Source organism: Drosophila biarmipes, chromosome 2L, assembly GCF_025231255.1.
Source record: "Drosophila biarmipes strain raj3 chromosome 2L, RU_DBia_V1.1, whole genome shotgun sequence".
Classification (NCBI taxonomy): Eukaryota; Metazoa; Arthropoda; class Insecta; order Diptera; family Drosophilidae; genus Drosophila; species Drosophila biarmipes.
Genome location: NC_066612.1, coordinates 15724518 through 15743422, shown reverse-complemented (window position 1 = coordinate 15743422; position 18905 = coordinate 15724518). Strand labels below are relative to the sequence as shown.

The window sequence follows — 18905 nt, the reverse complement described above, 5'->3', positions numbered from 1 at the left end:
ATTCAATTATATTTTTCTTGAAAAAACAAAATACATTTTTGGGAGATTCAATTACTTAGAAATTTAATAATAGGAGTTTTGCACCAAAAATAGCCACTTTTTCTGTGTTTTTTTATTAAATATTTTGAATGATATTTTAGGCTTAGATTATTTGTAACATTTTTGGTACTAGTTTGCTTAATAAAATAAAAACATCACTTGACATTTTTAAAATCCTATTTACAAAAAAATTTAAAAAAAACGAGATTTTAGCGGGTTTTACGAAAAACTCTCTCTATTCCTATCTATCTATCCATATATCTACCTATCTATCTATCTATCTACCTATCTATCTATCTATCTACCTCTCTACCAATCTATCTTTCTATCTATCTATATATCTATCTATCTATCTATCTGTCTATCTATCTACCTCTCTACCTATCTATCTATCCATATATCTATCTATCTATCTATCTATCTACCTCTCTATCTATCCATATATCTATCTATCTAAATAAGTATCTTTCTTGAATTTCCAGCTACGGGAGATCTTTATTTACGATAGTTACATAGCTATAGTAAATTGTCTCAAACGGTGATCCCTTAATTCTCCGCTAATCTTTCTTCGAATTCTTCTCTTTCTCAAGCTTAGCCCAAGTCTTCGCTGAGCTTGTGAAGACTCTCTGCAAGCAAACCACTAAAGCTCTACGATCTGCAAGTTCGCTGTGTTTTGAATGGCGTTTACGGTATTGAAAAAGTTTCGCTTCGCGCGCCCTTTCCTGCTGCCTGGGCAGTTAGTCGCCCGGCTCAGTCTTCAGATCACGGGCGTCGAGATCGGTTGTGCGTGTGTAACGGCGTTTTATCGCAACTGCCTTTCCGAGCGCTATTTACCTTTCGGAGTGCTTTAAGCTCACGCTCTCCGGCGCTCTTGCGAAGTTGGAGGCAGGTTGAAATACCAGTAGATAAAAATAAAACGAAAAGTAAAAGAGCTGCACAAAACGCATAAATTCAATTGAGCTGAGCAAGTTTCACTTGCTTTCTGCTTTCTGCCATTGCGAGTGACACAACCGAGCAGACCTGCCCTTATGGCGGACAAAACACGACGCACGTATTGATAATTTCGATTAAAACCGAAGGTTTTGCCGATTAGATTACACGGCACATCGACCACTTAACCGGAGACATCGCAAGAGTTACCAAAAACAAAAGAAAAGCGAGCGGTGGCGTAGAGAGGGAGAGGGAGTGGGAGAGGGGGAGCGCGGCGGCAAATTACCCAAATTATAAATCGAAAAACCAAAAACAAAACAAAAGCTAACCGATGATCGCATAAGCATGTAAAGCCCGGAATTCCCTAGAAGAAACGACGTCACGTTACCCTCTCGCTCTCTCTCTGTCTCCCTCCCTCTCCCTCTCCCTCGCGCTGCCCACTCTCTCTTTCGTCGGTCCTCGGTGTCTTAACTTTTCATTAGTTTCTGTTCGAACGGTTCTCGCAGCCGCCGTTGTTGTTGCCAATATTATCGATATTATCGCACTCGCTTGGTGCGCGCGCAAAATGGAAAAAAGAATCCGAGAGAAAGAGAAGAAACATTATTTATATATACGTATAAATAATAAGTAAACCGGTTTATCCTACGCTCTGTGGCTGTGTGTGTTAGCGCTAACATTAAAAATACCATTTTTTCTACTATAAACAAATGGCTTATTTCGCTGGCTTTGCGTTTATTTATTAATTTACATAACGGCACCACTTTCCGTATAACAATACAAATTACAAAAAAAATGAGAAGTGTATTAATTGGTTCGCGTTAAATTCCAGGTGCCTGATATTGTAGCAAACCAGTGATCAATGCATATAGCACGTTTTCAGATCGCTCCTTGACGCAGGTGAGTCCCCGTGGAGCCCAGCTTTACTTATTGATGTGAACTTTGATAGTACGATCTTAATAAGATTGGGGAAATCCGTAGGGCTGTGATCTTCGAGGTCATTGTAGGTTTTAAGGGCAACAAAAATCTTTATTTTAAGTGGAAAGTAAGAGTCATCCGGAAACATCACTTCCTGCTAATAGTGTTCAGATTTTTTAGGGCTTATTCACAAATTATTTTTTACTCAGCGGAAAGACTTGTCACTGAACTTACTTATTTTGAAGTGTAGCTTTCTTTAAATCTTATCAGAATTTATTATTTCATTATTACAATGCAAAAAATACGAATTTTTGGAAGTGACCGCAATGTTTCCATATCAAGCCTAGTTTCTCCTGCTTATTTTTCTCGTTATTTAACCTAACCTTACATTAGTTTTTTCAACTCAGCAACTTTTATAAGTTATCATAAATTATATATAATTATCATTAAAACATTTGGTTCAAACAAAATATTGTTATAAAATACGTTAGTAAATCCGAATTACTGAAAAAAAAAAAAAAAAACAAAAAAAAATGAAGTTAGCATCGGTAAGCCGAAGTTTGTATACCCCTGCAGTTATAAGAAGTAATCAACGTTAGTAACACCATGTTAAATTTTGTTGATTGTTGCTAGCTTCAGTGATATTAAAAATAATTTTCTCATTATTTCTCTGCCCGTTTCTTTGAACCGTCCGATTTTTAATAAATTTAATTCGAAATTCTTAAATATACATAAAAAATAATATTATAAGTTAATACGTCAAAAACACCGAAGCTATAATTTGTTTCATATTATGTCCCCACCCATTTTCCGATCTTTCCTATCACAACTATATGATGCGGTCGCCCGAATTTGATAAAATTTAATTCGAAACTCAGAACTAATTAAAAAATGTTATTTGCAAGCGTAGGAGGTTAAATGTTAAAAAATAACCAAAGATTATATTACATTTTTTTCGATCATTCCTATGGGATGTGTAAGATATAGTTGTCCGATCCGGCTGGTTCCGATTTATATACTACCTGCAAAAGAAAGAAAACTTCCGGGAAAGTTTCAGCCCGATAGCTTTAAAACTGAGAGACCAGTTTGCGTAGAAACGGACGGACAGACGGACATGGCTAAATCTACTCGTCAGCAAGGGTATTATAACAGAAATTGATCTATATTATATGACTTGTAATGTTAGTATAAATCCTACCAAATGGCACAGCTTTTGTTCAATCCTTAAGGACTTTGTGGTTTACAGTGTAAGAGCTAGTTTTTGGGTGGCAATTACCCACCTGCGTATTAAATAATCCACGGTGAATGCAAACGATAGACTTGAATAATATGGCCAAAACACCTGTGTACATGGCAGCGCAGTCGCAGTGGCGTTTTCGACGTCGCCACAAATGAAAGTTTCTTGCGAGCACGTGGGCGGCGCAGGGGGTGGTGCTCGGGAAAAGCTTTTGCCACTTGCATTTGTATTTATTTATTTTTTTTCGTTTTTGCGGCCACTCAAATACGCCGGAGAGGTTTCCAATTGTTTCATTCTAAGATCGACTGGATGCGCCTTCGGTCGTGCTCGCGCTTAAATTCCTTATTTTATTTCAATTATTTGCATTTCGGTAAACATTTTTTTGGTCGCGCCTAATGGAAGATCGGAAAATTCAATTTGTTAACAACAACGAGCCTTCTTTGTGTTTCGTGAGTGTGCCCTAAAAGAGCAAAGCAAAACATTAGTCATGAGTGCTAACTGGTCCTTGGCTTGATTCGCAGGTAATTATGAAAAAAGGCTTTTAGCTAACGCGGTGTAATTTCGAAAACTGCAGCCAAGTTAAATGCAAACCGGCTTCTGACTCATAGCATCGAGAGTCTCGGCGTAAAAGAAAAACGAAGCGCAAATATCGCCAGTTTCTATCAAGTCATCTGCGCTATACAAAGCTCGAGTGGAGACTTGTGTGCCAACAGAGATCTAAGGCCAAGTCAATAGATGATATTCCGTACAGCCAGTGGTAGTTTCCCCGTATGCTAAACCCAAGTCATGACCGTTTCGATCCGGCGTTGGGTAAGGCCCCTATGCAAATCATCAATCAACAGGGTTTCTGATCCTATAAAATATCAGTTAATCCATAAGATATGAAACCGCGAACTGTATTGTTGGAGTGATGAGAGAGTGTGATAGGGCTGGGAGTCACAATATTCCCTATAATCCCAAAAATATAGTCTGCTAATTGCGTGTACAAAAAATTTAAAGAACTGTATCAAACTATTTTGTGATTCTATAAGCAAGACTAGATTAATTAACATTTCGAAAATATTTTTTATAAATAAAAACGTTATATAGTTATTAAAAACCATTTTTAAAAAGGGATTCAAAAACTATTTTTTTTTAAAACATCAGAAAGAGTAGGTACTACAAATTTATATTCCACAGGAAGTTGTTTTATGCTATAACTATTTGGAACTAGTTCCATCGATTTGTCAGCATATCGGTTATTTATTTTTATTTGAGCTGTAAATTGCTTGACGCCAACGATCGTTAAAAAACATTTGTCTGTCTGGAGGTTTGGCGGAACCCGTTTCTCTGAGGAATTTTCGGCTGCTTCTGCTACTTTGATGTTGATCTTAATCTTAATTTGTGGTGCTGGCGCCAAAAGAACTTTTTTCTGCGTGTCTTAGCTATTTGAAATTGCATAAAATTAGCATATTTAATGATCGAAACGAAATGTTTTTATATTATTTTGTTTATTTACCTTTTTATTTTTCGCTAAAAGTAGTCATAACTGGCAGAAAAGCGACGAAGCACATCGAAGGGAGAGAATGTGTTTTTTTAATCAATTTTATGGTTTAAAATAAAAAAATATTTTAGCGGCTATTGGGTTTTTTATCCGGTAACAATTTATCAAGTGGAATTTTCGCCAGAGATGGGGAAAATAAAACCAAGCTATTTTGAATAATATTTGCACTGCTATTTTGACTAGCTTGACTTACCTCAAACTGTTAGCACATCCTTCTTCTATACTTATATTTCTAATCAAATTTTGGCTATCTCGGAGTATTGTTTTCGGTATTTATAAGCTTTCGCCACCTGGTCACTATCAGACTGGATGATACCGTTTTGCAGGTTGTATCTGGTGGGCGTAAACGGTAGCAAATTTAGCTGCCAAACGGTTCTAATCTCACCGTAGCTTGCGCAGCTACGATATAAACGAAAATAGTGTGTGAGCTCGAATAGTAATTAAATTCGGTCACAGGGTTTTTCTTCTAGTTCTGAATGACATGTTCAATTGGTTAATCGATTGAAACTGCGGGAATTTTCAGTGCTTTGATATCCTCAAATAAGGAGATTGTATCTTTCGGGGTAACTGACCTATTCCCGTTCTGTTCTATACATTCTCAGAGAGAGTCACGTAGTTAGTGAATGATTTCTGCCAACGGTGGGTGGCACACGAGCAAATTCCTGAAATATTTCATTTTATATACATATGCTATACGAGTAGCGAAAATTTGTTAAGTGACTCACTGCGTTTCGTGGAAATTCGTGGGCCATTCGAAATTGAGATATTTTGTTATTAAGAATCTCTTGGTGTGAATATAATGCACCCATTCATTTTGGCAGCGCTACATATCCTATACATCCTCTGCGCAGCATAGATCGTATAATTGGGTTCTTGCAAACTCATTAGCGAGCTCTCTGAACTGGCGCCAAATACCCAAGGCGGTTCGATCGGTGACAGGGGACGAGTGGTTTTTTGCCGTGGATATTGAAACGGAAATGCCAATATAACCCAAAGCCCAAAGCCATATGCCTACTATGTATATATACTCGTTGCAAACAAATGTACTCGAATAATGTGTTTATATTCACTGCAAAAACAAACAATCCTCTGTTGATGCATTTTATGGTAATTTTGAGATACCTTTGCATCGTTCGCTTAGATTAGGCGCATTTTGTCCGATTCGGTTTTTTCCCTCAATAAAAGGTGACTCAGTTTCGCAGGGTTCAATATATAGGAACGTAATTAAAAATAGTCGATAGTTTTTTGATACATATTTGCCTATAATCAATGAATTTTTTAAAAAATTTATAATTTAGTCATGAAATTGTTTTTGTGTCTGGTTTATCGCAAGTTTTACAAATTTTACTTCAATGCTTTAACCTATCTGTATGTTTTAAATATTTGGCAATATAACACTCTCAAAAAATCACTATAGAGCAAACAAATACTTTGTTATTGATTCAGTTGCTCATAAATCAAATAAAACACGCGTCCAAACATAATCAATTCAATTTGTTTGCACAATTGCCAGCAAAGGTTTATTGACATCGGAAATTAAGTTTAAATTTCAATTTTGATACGCAGTATGTATAAAGGAAATGAACAAATACAGATATATTTTAAAATTGTTCGTGAAAACTGGGACAACTGCCCCAACGAAAGAGAAAATTCCTTGAAAGCAAAAGCAATAAATACATGACAAGATACAAATATACATTCATACGTGTGTACATTGTACCTACGGCCAAAAATTTAAACGAAATACATTTTTAAAATATTAGGAATAATAAAAATAGCAGAAAGCTCGACGACAAAACTTTTTGCTGGGCAGGCGTGCATAAAGAGTTCTGTGTTTTTTCTCAAAAACATTTTGCTCGGTTCAGTGTTCAGACATTTGGCGAGTACTCAAGACGTTTCCCGAGCGGGTTTTCGTCGGCCCCGTCGACTAGAGAAATATTTCTCTCGATAATACCTATAGATACGAAATATATAAAGATTCAAGACCAAAGCGACAGACTACAAACAGCCAATCGTTGTGCGGTTATTGGAAAATACAAGTCAAATTATTGTAATAATAACTCGTGGATAAACTATATTCGTCTTGTCAGTACTATAATTGATTAAACAGTTCAACCTGTTAAATATCCAAATATCTTGAACTTTTATCTCTGGTGAACCGTTCTCAATCAAAGTTTGGCCGTGACAAGTGAAAGGTGATTTATCGCTGAATTCTGTATCAGAATAAATACGTATGTGCAATATATATAGGAATTGAATTGCGTTTGTAATACGTTTGTTGGCTTTTATCCAACTAGCTTTTCATACATGCCAAATTCAAATTTTTTATGACGTAATGCTTTTCAATATTTCTGCCACACGAAAATAACGATCGGCTTTTGTTCTCAACAATGGTTTTTTCGCACCCCAAATTAAAAGACTTGTTAAATTTGTATCATAAGATGACAGCACGTGGGAATGTCTTCTTTAGTCAACTTATTTTGCCTTAAAATTTATTGCACTACTCATTTTATAGATTTAAAAGTGAACATTGTCCCATTGGATATGATTTATAATCGAAATATGTTTTTCTAGTTGACGCACAAAAAGCATTTGGCAGCTGGGAAAACTTTGATCGGAAATCGAATTCCCCTCGAAGCAGGGGAAAAGAAACAGTTGTGTTTTCCGTACATGAATGTAATGAAAATCCCAAATAGGTTTTTTCTGTTCTTTTGTACATTATGTATAAATAATGTCACAAGTTCTGAGCGAAGTTATCAGTTTATTCAGTTTTCTTTTGTTTTGTCCGATGAATACAATTATTTATTCTCAAGCTGATGAGTAAAGCATAATATTCTACGAAAAGGCGACAGTTTGAAATTATTAAGAATTAATATCAATATAATCTATACTTAACTATTTGCAGGCACTGACAACGTGCTTAATCTATGCATCATAAATTCTGTTCCTAAACCGTTTTAAATTTTACTTATGTGTACTTAAAAGTTACATATAAAAATAGGCTCTGTTTAAAATGTATATGTGCTTGTTTTCTTCCCTAACTTGTGTATATCTTACTAAACAAAATTGGCACGCGTTTTCCGGCTTCTGATTTTTACCCCCACCGATGACATCGGTTCGGATGGGACCAATGCATGGGCCTTAGTTTGGTCAGCCATTGACGTATTTTACCCACGGCAGACCGCTGTCTAGACACGATCAGAGAATAAACTCTGAGGTCATACAGCTACCTAGTCTTCGTCTATATCTCGTCTCTCGGTGCGTCTTTGAATGATCGGCGAACGAAACGTTGACATCTTGCCGCCACATCATTGATAAAATGTTTTGTTTGGATTGTTTCAAACTCGCAAAAAAATAAAAAACACAATACAAAGCTCTCCCATCTCCGGGGAGGCCAGTCTGCGAGGCGATCTATATATGCGGGCCACCTATATATACCACCTGATATATGGGAGGCAGAGTTTCTGTCGCTTTGTGGCCGCGTTACGCAAAATGTTATTTTTAAACAAAGCGTCCGGAGCTTTAGCCGGACCATACCGGACCGGACCGGGCCGGAGGCGAGCCCAGACCCGGCCAAAAAGGAAAACATCCCAGAAACGCACGCACTGCAGCTGCATCAGACCCGAGGAAAATCATGAAAATATACACATTTCGCCTAATGACCCCTAAATAGCGCTGTTAATGCTGTTCGTCATACACGAAAACGCCCACCCACCAGGATTGGAGGCGGCCAATAGATTGCGATCGGCCTGCGCGGAGAGTTTTCCACCTTTTCAGTTTTCCGCCAGACGCTTTACGGCTCGGTTCGTCATAGCCAGTGGTCAGGAGAATCTTACTTATAGAGCAGATCGCTGCACGAGTCTGAGGCTTTATTTTCGATCAGCATCGTCATCGTCTGGCGTTGTCTGGGGGCCTTCAATTTGCTTGCCAAGGAATCGTTCCCCGTTATCTATTGGCCATAACTTTAAATCGGAAAGAGGTGCAGAAAATGCAACAAACGAGTCTAATTCAGTACATTATCTCAGCACAAGAGCAGGTGCAATTCTTAGCAGAATAAAATGCAACATTTTGGCTACAAAAATTCTAAGAAAAAATTATTACATATTTTTAGGGTATTGCTAAATTCGCCTTTTAGAAGTATGGAATCTTATAGTAGTACTCAACTTTTTCATGTAAAAAATACGTTGCTCCCTTAATATAAAGCTTTTAAGTTAGTTTTTTAAGGTTTAAGGTATAAGTTTTACGATAAACCATATATTAACCTTTATGAATTGTTTGCTTTTACTTTCAGTACATTTCGGCCACTCCATGTTTCCCAACCAGAACAACGTAGCGGCTTCTGGGCCGGGTCCAGCGGCTGATGGCCCACAGAGCCTCAACTACAACGGCCTGCCCGCCCAGCAGCCTCAGCAGCAGCAGCAATTGCCACAGTCTACGAAGAATGTGCGGAAGAAACCGTATGTCAAGATCACCGAGCAGCCGGCGGGAAAGGCCCTCAGGTTCCGGTACGAGTGCGAGGGTCGCTCCGCCGGCTCCATTCCCGGCGTGAACTCCACGCCGGAGAACAAGACCTATCCGACAATCGAGATTGTGGGCTACAAGGGACGCGCCGTGGTGGTCGTCTCCTGTGTAACGAAGGACACGCCATATCGGTAAGTCGGTTTTCTGTCAACAAAATAAAAAAATAAATAAAGAATAAAAAAATAAAAAAATTTTACAAAGAGAATATTACCTCGTAAAGTTAATATGTTTCTTCTTATTTCAGTCCTCATCCCCACAATCTGGTGGGCAAGGAGGGCTGCAAGAAGGGCGTCTGTACACTGGAGATTAATAGTGAGACCATGCGAGCCGTGTTCAGCAACCTGGGCATTCAGTGCGTCAAGAAAAAGGATATTGAGGCAGCGCTCAAGGCGCGCGAGGAGATCCGTGTGGATCCGTTTAAGAGTAAGAATGACTACTTAAATTTGAGAAATCTGAAGATAAACTATTTTTTGCTTTAGCTGGCTTCTCGCACCGTTTCCAGCCCTCTAGTATTGACTTGAACTCGGTGCGCTTGTGCTTTCAAGTATTTATGGAGAGCGAGCAAAAGGGTCGGTTCACCTCGCCCCTGCCGCCGGTGGTTTCGGAGCCCATCTTCGACAAGAAGGCCATGTCCGACCTGGTCATCTGCCGACTGTGCAGCTGCTCGGCCACCGTCCTCGGGAATACCCAGATCATCCTGCTCTGCGAGAAGGTGGCCAAGGAGGACATCTCCGTGCGCTTCTTCGAGGAGAAGAACGGTCAGAGCGTTTGGGAGGCCTTCGGTGACTTTCAGCACACCGATGTCCACAAGCAGACTGCCATCACCTTTAAGACGCCGCGCTATCACACCCTGGACATCACAGAGCCCGCCAAGGTAAGGAATAAGTTATTTACCAAGTAATACGTAATAATATCCTGTTTGGTTAGGTCTTTATCCAACTGCGACGTCCCTCGGACGGAGTCACCAGCGAGGCCCTGCCCTTCGAGTACGTGCCAATGGACTCAGGTAAACATACGTTCTGGAATCTTCATCGGCACCTCAAGCGGAAGCCCGACGAAGATCTCTTTCAGCAGATCCTCAGGTTGGACGCCAAGCGGGAAGTGCAGGCGCCAACCATTGAGGTCATCGATTTGGATACACCGAAAATATCTTTGGACTTAGACTTTAATGAAGATGAATCTCAACAAGAAGAGCCAGCCTCTGAGCAGAAGCAACCTTTACAGCAGGAGCAATACTTACAAGAGCAATCCTTACAGCAGGAGCCATATTTGCAGCAGGAACAAGAGCAGGAGGAGCAATCTTTTCAGCAGGTGGAACCGATGCAGCAGGAGCCATCTCTGCATCAGGAACTGCCAGCTCAGAAATCTTTGGATGAGACATCTGACCATCTGCCCGACCACACTTCGGATCATTTGCCCGAGGATATGGAGGCGGCGGATGCTCAGGCCGAAGCCGAGGCCCATCGCCTTCGTTCGGAGCACGAAAAGGAGATTGATACCATCATTGATGAGAAAATACGGGAGCTGGAGCAACTGGAGCTGGACCAGCCACGTCCCTTGTCGGCCAACGATAAGATCACCGAATGGATGAAGTCCAGCGAGATTGAGCAACAAGGCCATGAACCAAGTCCTACTGGGCAAGCAGATGTTTTGGACGCGGCCCTCGAGATTTCCCGGTCGGATAAGACTCTGGATGAGCTTCTGGAGACAGTGGCCGAGCTGGATGAGATTTACACAGACTTTAAGGTCCAACGCGATACATACAATAATACTATACAAAACGAGTTGTTGGCATTAACAGAGGGACGTGCGCCGCTGCAGGTGGAAGATAGTTTCGATGATGCTGCCACCTATACCAGTCTGCAGATTGCCTTCAAGAATCCCGTTCTCATACCCATGGATGATGTAATGCCACCCACGCCTCCCATGTCGCAATGCGCTCCCGAGGATGCTCATCAGCACTACGATCCCGTGGAGGTGAACTCACAGGCAGCCAAGCCAGAGACTCCACTGCGACCAGTTCCTTCAGCGCCGCCGGCCATTCTGACGGTTCCATTTCCTCCAGAAGAGGAGAAGCTGCCGCCATTGCCACCGAAAAGGATTCGCAAACAGGACAGTAATGCCGAGAATCGTTCCATCGAGGCCAATACAGTTCCGGCCAGGCCATCCACAGCTGAATCTCCGCTCAACAAAAGACTCCCTCCCGCCCCTAAGAATCCTAACTTTAATACCCTCCCACGGCAAAAGAAACCGGGATTCTTCTCGAAACTCTTCTCGCGTCGCAAGAGCAAACCGGACCTGGCCCAGGGGCAGGAGAACTCCTCCTTATTGGATTCCAAAGTGGCTAGTCGGGAGCCCAGCATAGGGCACTTCAACATGCAGGATCCGATGAGGGCATCCCTGCGCTCCTCCAAGTCAGCGGCTCCATTGATCTCCAGTCCACCACCAGCCAAATCCAGTCCTGTGAAGGCCAAGAAACCGGGATCCAAGCTGGGCAAACCGGTGGGCAGGAGTGTGAGCAGTGTTTCCGGAAAGAGGCCGGCTTATCTGAATGCCGACGTGGTGCACATACCTCTGAAGGGCGACAGTGCCAATAGTTTGCCTCAGCACCATAGAAACGAGGGCTACTCCCAGTCCAGCACGGTTTCGGTGGGTGCCGGACTGGATAGGCGCACTGCATCCGCTTTGCAGCTGGCTGACATACCAATTATCGAGGGCGGCATGGAACTGGTGGCCATTGCCGATCGCCAGAGTCTGCACAACTTGGTCAGCTCCATCGAGGGGCACTTCAATGTCCAGCTGGATCCCAATCTGGATCTAACCGAGGCCGAGCACTTTGCCTTGTACACGAGTATTCCGCCCATTGCGGCGGCCAGTGAATTCGATGAGACCTCCGCCTACTATGCTCCCGTGGATGCAGGAGAGATCTTGACTCCCGATGAGGTGGCCAAGCGCTTGGCGGCGGCAAATGGTCTTTAAATTTGTTGAAAACATTGTTTTAGGGCACACGAACCGAAGGAAGAATCCCTCCAACGAAACCAAAAAAACGAAGAAAGTTGGCTTTGAGCCAGAGGAGAAATTGTATTTACCCGAAATCCATTTTCATGCTCTCTGGCGCCACAAATTGTCCACTTTTGTGAGGGCATCTGAAGCGAATTTCCTCTTCAGAACCTTCAAGAATTTGTATTTGTTTTATATTTGATAATTGTGCTAAAAGTATCCCTGAATATTTTGTAAGCGATACCAGGCAAAAGACCCCAAAGATGGGGTCGAACCCGATTTGTTATTGTCCAGGTGCTGGCCCATTTGAAGGGCCAACCTGACCATTGTATTTATAAGCGAAATCACTCAATTTTCAGAGTAGAGTAAGATTTCCCCGATGGAATCGAATGTATTGTTTTAAATTGAAACCAAAAACCCCATTTTGTATGTACCTACAACACGGTGTGTATATTTTGTCTTGTAGATCCAGCGCACTTGAGGCGGAAACGTCAGAAGACTGGCGGTGATCCCATGCACCTGCTGCTCCAGCAGCAGCAGAAACAGCAATTGCAGAACGACCACCAAGATGGCAGTAAGTTCACTGTTGAGATTTCCCATAAACTGGTGTCGGTCTTCTATATCCTATCCTCTGTTGTGTCTCTCTTGGCTTTGAGTCTACATTTTTTTCCATGTGAGTTTGGATCATGGTGCCTACTTTGTCTTGAGATGCGAGCCATCTAACTGAGAATCCTACCTAGTCAAATATCTATAAAATATTTGATCCCTTTTCGGTATACCAAAGACTTAAAGCAACTATTCATCGCCTCTGATGATGTATTAATCGAATAGACTCCTAGCAACTATTAGAAAGCACTCACTCAATGCACACACTCACAAAAAGAACACCAGGAAAATACTATGTATAGGGGAGAAGGTCCCTGCTATATTTATATATTGATTTACATCTATATAGTCGAAATTGTAGCCAAGGATGAGAGATTGATATGAAATCAACGTGAAGTTTTTGTCGCTTTTCTACTCGTTTAAATGCGAAGAATATTTGATATTTTTTATATAATGAAAAATTACAAGTTTGGTAAAAATATTTTGTATAAAATATAGTAGCTTAATAAAACATGAAAAAACAATTTAAAAGGAAAATAAAATTAAATGCAATACGTTTTTATTTAAACGGAACTGTAGGTCGAAGTAAGTTTTGCTCTAGGTTTCCTTACATCCAAGAAGTTTTTTACAGTTCTAAGTAAGTTTTTATCAGACTTTTCATAAGTTTCTTTGGGTTTATAGATTCTTGTTTTTTTTTTATAATTTTTCTGCATGGTCTATTAATTAATTTTTTCGATCTTGACTTTATATTATTTTAGGAATGTTTTCACTTTACCCCTAATACCCTTTTTTACTGTGCTGCATTTATGGTGTTTTCCTATAATACTGTTAACTAAGGCTTATTTGATTGTTTACTTATTTGTTTCGTTGAGTTTTGTTTGTTGCTTACCTGCTTGCTTTCTACAAATTAAAATTTGTATTTTATGTTTGCTTTTTAGGACAAACTAACATGAATTGTTGGAATGCACAAATAATACCGCCCATCAAAACGGAACCACGAGGTAAGTTTAAGTTGTTCCAAATTTTTGTGGTTTTAATAAAAATTTTTCTTTAAATTCATTTTAAATTGATCCTCAATTGATCATCTGGTAGATACCTCGCCACAGCCCTTCGGCCTTGCTTACCGAGCGCCTCCCGAGCTCACCCCCTCGCCCCAGCCTCTGTCGCCGTCGAGCAACTACAACCACAACAGCACCCCCTCGCCCTACAACATGGCCTCCGCGGTCACGCCCACCAATGCCCAGCAGCAACTGATGTCGCCCAACCACCCACAGCAGCAACAGCAACAGCAGCAGCAGCAGCAATATGGGGCAACGGACCTGGGCAACAACTACAATCCCTTTGCCCAGCAGGTCCTGGCACAACAGCAACACCAGCAGCAACAGCAACAGCAACATCAGCAGCAGCAGCAGCAGCAACATCAGCAGCAACAGCAACAGCAACAGGCCTTGCAGTTCCACGCCAATCCATTCGGCAATCCCGGAGCGAACAACTGGGAAAGCAAGTTCACGGCAGCAGCTGTTGCAGCAGCAGCAGCAGCAACTGCGACAGGAGCAACACCTGCCAACGGCAACAGCAATAATCTCAGCAATCTCAACAATCCCTTCACCATGCACAACCTGCTGACATCCGGCGGAGGTCCTGGCAACGGCAGCAATCTGCAGTGGAACTTGACAACAAATCCTCTGGTGAGTATGGAAATAAGAAAGAGTTGTGGAAATAGTGGTGATAAAGATTATTAACATAATTTAAAAATATTACAAAAAATGTAATTTAAAATAATTTGATTTTCAAACACACATTACTCAGGGTATTATTTTTACGGTTTCATTTCTTCATTCATTTTTCCGATTTCATATAAAGCTAAAAATTAGTATTCAATATCTATTTGAAAAATCTTTAACTCCAATCTCTTTATCTATTCAAAATGATATCATTTTATTTACCAAATATAAGTTTATGAAGATTCTATATTGTTTTTTAAATTTATTTGTGTTTAAAATAAGCAATATTATATAATGATTGATTTAAAAATGATTACAATTTGGCAATTTCTTATCTGAAAATAAGTCTTCTTATTTCAAATATGACCTACCATTAAATCAAAAATGTATATATAAAATTGCAGCATAACCAGCACATGCTCCAGCAGCAGCAACAACATGCCCCGCCCATGAATCAGTACGACAACGGTGCCGCCAGCAACAACAATCCCAACAACGGCAATGCCAACAATAACAATAATAATAACACCGCCGGCAACCAAGCGGATAATGGTCCCACGATCAGCAACTTGCTCAGCTTCGACAGCGGTCAGCTGGTGCACATAAACTCAGAGGATCAGCAGATACTGCGCCTCAACTCGGAAGATCTACAGATATCAAACCTATCCATATCAACGTAATACCTTATTGAAACGAACCCAAGTCAGAAAAAACAGAGGAGGCAGTAGCAGGAAGATGATAATGATGTAGACTTAAGCCTTATCGACCTGGTCGTCGTCTAATTGATTGTTTTAGTTTTGTAACACCTAGTCCTAAGCAAAATGTAATATGTGTGTTTTTGTAGGAATTAATGTTTTTATATATGAATAAATTTATCGTTTTAGCAGTATAGCTTGTCCGCTTTTCAATTTTATTTTTTGTTTCGCCAACGAATGGTTAATGCTTAACAATCAGATTAAATTTAATTGCATTTCAATTGTTAGTCAAGATAAACCACATAAAGTGTAATGAACTGTAAAACAATGGAAAGTTAATTACCATGATTTTGTGGAAATGGTTTAGTTCTACCAAAAACTTTAAACCAAGTCGTTCCTGAAACAGAATCGGATGCTGAAATGAAGTTGAAATGTTTTTCGCTACTGAATATAACAATTTTGATATTGCTGCGTTTGGTAAGTTTTTGAAATAGCAATTCTCGTTAAATATCAATCGTTATGTTTCAAAGGCGGAAAGTCATAAAATGGAATTTACCAATGTAAAGTGCAGCACGCTGGATAAAAAATTTGGTGAATTCGAATATTGCTTTCTAAAAGCTGCGAACCGCACTTATAAATACTTGTCGCTCAAGGTTAGGCTCTACAAGGTACCAGTTCATAAGTTTTCGGTACGATATAAATAGGTATTACTTATACACGCCTCTATAAAAAAGTTAATATCACTTTTAGGTGAATGTTGCATTCCACAAGCGCTCGAACGGTCTTTCGCCGGTTAACTATAATATTACTTTTGATGGCTGCAAAATGGTAGAAAAAATCGGAAATCCTTGGATAACATTTCTGTTTGGAGTGATTAAGGAGTATTCAAATATTAACCATTCATGTCCATATGCTGTAAGATAATTTTTATCATAACTTTATATTTAATAATTTATATTTAACTTTTAGCATGATATTATTGTGGACAAGCTGCCCGCTCAATTTCTTAAACAACGATTCAGTGCTTTATTACCATTTCCTGAAGGCGATTATGTATTTAATAGCAATTGGATAGCTTACGGCATAAATAGAGCCAATGTCAGAGTCCACTTCTCGTATACATAATTTGAATACTTAATAATTGATTGAAACTGGTTTAACTTAATTTAAAAAATAAATCCGTTAAAATAAATTTCCTTATCAATTTTTTATTTAGATATTTATTATACATTTAATAACACTGTATTCGTATTTAGTTCATAACACTGCCAACAAAGATTTAAAGAGCAATATCAACCATAAGGAAAAATATTGAAAATCTAAACAACAGTAAGTAGCAATCGCAAAATAAATAAGGAATCTAAGAACATCAATAAACTCTTTATAAGAGATTTTCTTGCTTTTGGCCTTGATCGTTAACTACCCTTTCCAGATCGGTAAAATGATCGACCTCCTGAACACGATTTTCTGAGCCCCGGGAAAAGAATCCCTTCAGTCTGGTAACCGCTCCTGGAAGCGAAGGTGTCGGTGGCGGAGTGCCCGGTAGCATATAGTGGGCCACGAAGTGCAGCATGCGATAGGTGGCATGCTGGTAGGCCTGGCTCTGGGCGAAGCACTGGCGGATCCTCTGACCCAAGGTGGCGGACAAGCAGTTCTGGAGGGTGACCAGCTGCTCCTCTTTCTCCTCCAGGGAACGCTCCATCTTGAGAGTTTGCTCGAGCAGTTTGCTAAATGATAAAATTTAAAATATTTACATTTTACTATGCATTAAATAGATCTGACCTGTACTGCTTATCGGATACCTTCTTGAGATCCTCTAGTTTGGCCATATTTTCGCGCAGCTGGTCGATGAAATCTCGCTTAAGGGCCAAGTCGATTTGTAGGAGATCCAGCTGGCGGACCAGTTCATCCTGTGCAGACTGGCTCTCCTGGTAATCGCGTTGCAGACTGGTCAACTGCTTCAGTTGCTCCCGCTGCTGGCTATTCACCTGGAAGAGCTCCGATCTTAGGGACTGCTGCATCTCCTGCAGGTTCCCGATATCCCGGTCCTTGATGGCCAGCTCCTCGGACAGTTTCTCTTTCTCAGTCCTAATCTGCACCAGCATAAGACTCAGTTCCTCGTAAGAGAGCTTCGTCTGGGCATTCTCACGATAAGATTGCCTTAGCTGATCATTCAAGGTTTCATTGCGACGCTTCTCCACGGAAAACAGCGAATTGTAGACATGCAACTGGTTGCGATTCTTCACGAACTATGGGGATAAATGATATAGAAATGCATGATAGGATAATCAAGAAACTAATTTCCTTATGGATACCCACACTTTTCTTGTAGTCCTCCACCTGGTCACTGAGTTGACGAACCTCCTCACGTCTCCGGCGCCAAGCGTGCAGCATAATGGTGTTAAAGATCCTTAAGCTGGCCACCCGGGCATCCTGATCCGGACCAACCACAAAGCTCAACTGACCCTCAATCAGAGCGTTGTCCTGCAGCACCAACTGGGTCATCTTGCCCTCCAAGCTGGAGGTCCCAGCCTCATTCTGGGCCAGCTTCTGGACTGCTTTCTTTGGCGAGGAAACACGGCTCATCAGCTGATAGCTGCCTGTGCGACGAGCCTCTTTAAAGTCCATTTGGGAAAGCGATTTGCGCACCCGGAAGTTAATCAAAGTCGATGTCTGTTGACGATTTAGGCTCAAGTAGGGGGTCAAGGAGGAGGGCTCCCGCAGAAGACTGGTCTTTGGCATAACCGTGTAGCTGGGTTGGCCATTACTAGAAACCGTGGTGGTCAACGAGTTATCGGAAGAGGAGGGTGTCAGTAGCACAGCCCTGGGTATTTTGTTCAGCAGCTTTTTGTTGTTCTCCTTGTCTGCGAAGCTGATGGGGGATAAAAAGCAGATGTATCTTAACAACATGGGATCCCTAATCCTTCAACTCACACATTCTCCTTCTTCAGGTTTCGCTGCCCGAAAATGTGGCGTTTCTTCGCCTGTACGGAAATAAGTGACTTGGAGTAGAGCGCTCTGGGCGATCCCTTTTGAGGAATGGAACTCAAGCTAGTTTGTTTTCCTTGACGAATGCGCGGACTTTTGGGCAACATCGTGATCAAAATTGATATTTAACCTCAAAAAGAACTAATAAGCAAAAAAGCACTTTTTTATTTTGCTGAAAACGTACAAAAATCAAAAGGGAAAATGTATTCTGGTTATAGAAGCTAGCAGGCTACTAATGAAGTTAAGGAACAAGCCTGCTAAAACCATTCCCTCGTTGAACAGTTCTTTTGATAAGTTTTTGAACTCATTGTTATAACTATTTTCAAGTCTTTGTATTTAAAATGAATTTTTATTTTGCAAATTACAAAACCTTAAGTTGGTTACATAATTAAAAAAAAAAGATTAGAAGGAACTTAAAAACAAATTTTTAATTTTAATCCGAAGTACATTTGATTATATTTATTAGTTGCATTTATATAGTACACATTTCTCCTGGGGAGCATTAAAGAAAGCTTTTTGTTCTTTAAAATGGGCCTTAAAATGTTTACTCTGTAGATTTAAGCACACATTTTGATTGCCACATGACGAATTTCGGGCCAGCAAGTAAACATTGGGTTCAAAGGGAAGTATATCCTGCTGCGAAGCCCCTCCCCCGACCTCTTAGCCAGCACATCCGGTTGAGTTCTCACACATCGTGAGGAACACAA

The 18905-nt window shown here is 40.6% G+C and overlaps 3 protein-coding genes across 7 annotated transcripts; 2 read left to right on the top strand and 1 right to left on the bottom strand.

Annotated features, from left to right (window-relative positions):
* The first annotated feature begins 779 nt into the window (after positions 1–779).
* LOC108033344 (embryonic polarity protein dorsal) lies at positions 780–15406 on the top strand. Of its 5 annotated transcripts, XM_017107650.3 has the most exons (10): positions 786–924; positions 1799–1866; positions 8956–9316; positions 9430–9608; positions 9665–10059; positions 10113–10191; positions 12652–12759; positions 13730–13792; positions 13884–14479; positions 14920–15406. In XM_017107650.3, the coding sequence occupies exons 3-10, from the start codon at positions 8973–8975 to the stop codon at positions 15193–15195; spliced, it is 2040 nt and encodes a 679-aa protein (XP_016963139.1). In that variant the 5' UTR covers positions 786–924; positions 1799–1866; positions 8956–8972; the 3' UTR covers positions 15196–15406. The 5 variants fall into 5 exon arrangements, with proteins under 5 accessions (XP_016963136.1, XP_016963139.1, XP_050741067.1 ...); XM_017107647.3 differs by lacking the exons at positions 13730–13792; positions 13884–14479; positions 14920–15406 and having other exon boundaries at positions 780–924; positions 10113–12792; XM_050885110.1 differs by lacking the exons at positions 786–924; positions 13730–13792; positions 13884–14479; positions 14920–15406 and adding an exon at positions 988–1086 and having other exon boundaries at positions 10113–12792.
* Positions 15407–15630: 224 nt separating this feature from the next.
* Positions 15631–16335, top strand: LOC108033274 (uncharacterized). Its single transcript, XM_017107541.1, has 4 exons — positions 15631–15687; positions 15741–15899; positions 15961–16125; positions 16180–16335. The coding sequence occupies exons 1-4, from the start codon at positions 15631–15633 to the stop codon at positions 16333–16335; spliced, it is 537 nt and encodes a 178-aa protein (XP_016963030.1).
* Positions 16336–16398: 63 nt separating this feature from the next.
* On the bottom strand, positions 16399–18422 carry LOC108033346 (coiled-coil domain-containing protein 102A). Its single transcript, XM_017107655.3, has 4 exons — positions 18145–18422; positions 17530–18082; positions 16993–17459; positions 16399–16937 (listed from the first exon to the last, which is right to left on the bottom strand). Exons 1-4 carry the CDS (start codon positions 18303–18305, stop codon positions 16592–16594), a joined length of 1527 nt encoding a protein of 508 aa, XP_016963144.1. The 5' UTR covers positions 18306–18422; the 3' UTR covers positions 16399–16591.
* Between the last annotated feature and the right edge of the window lie 483 nt (positions 18423–18905).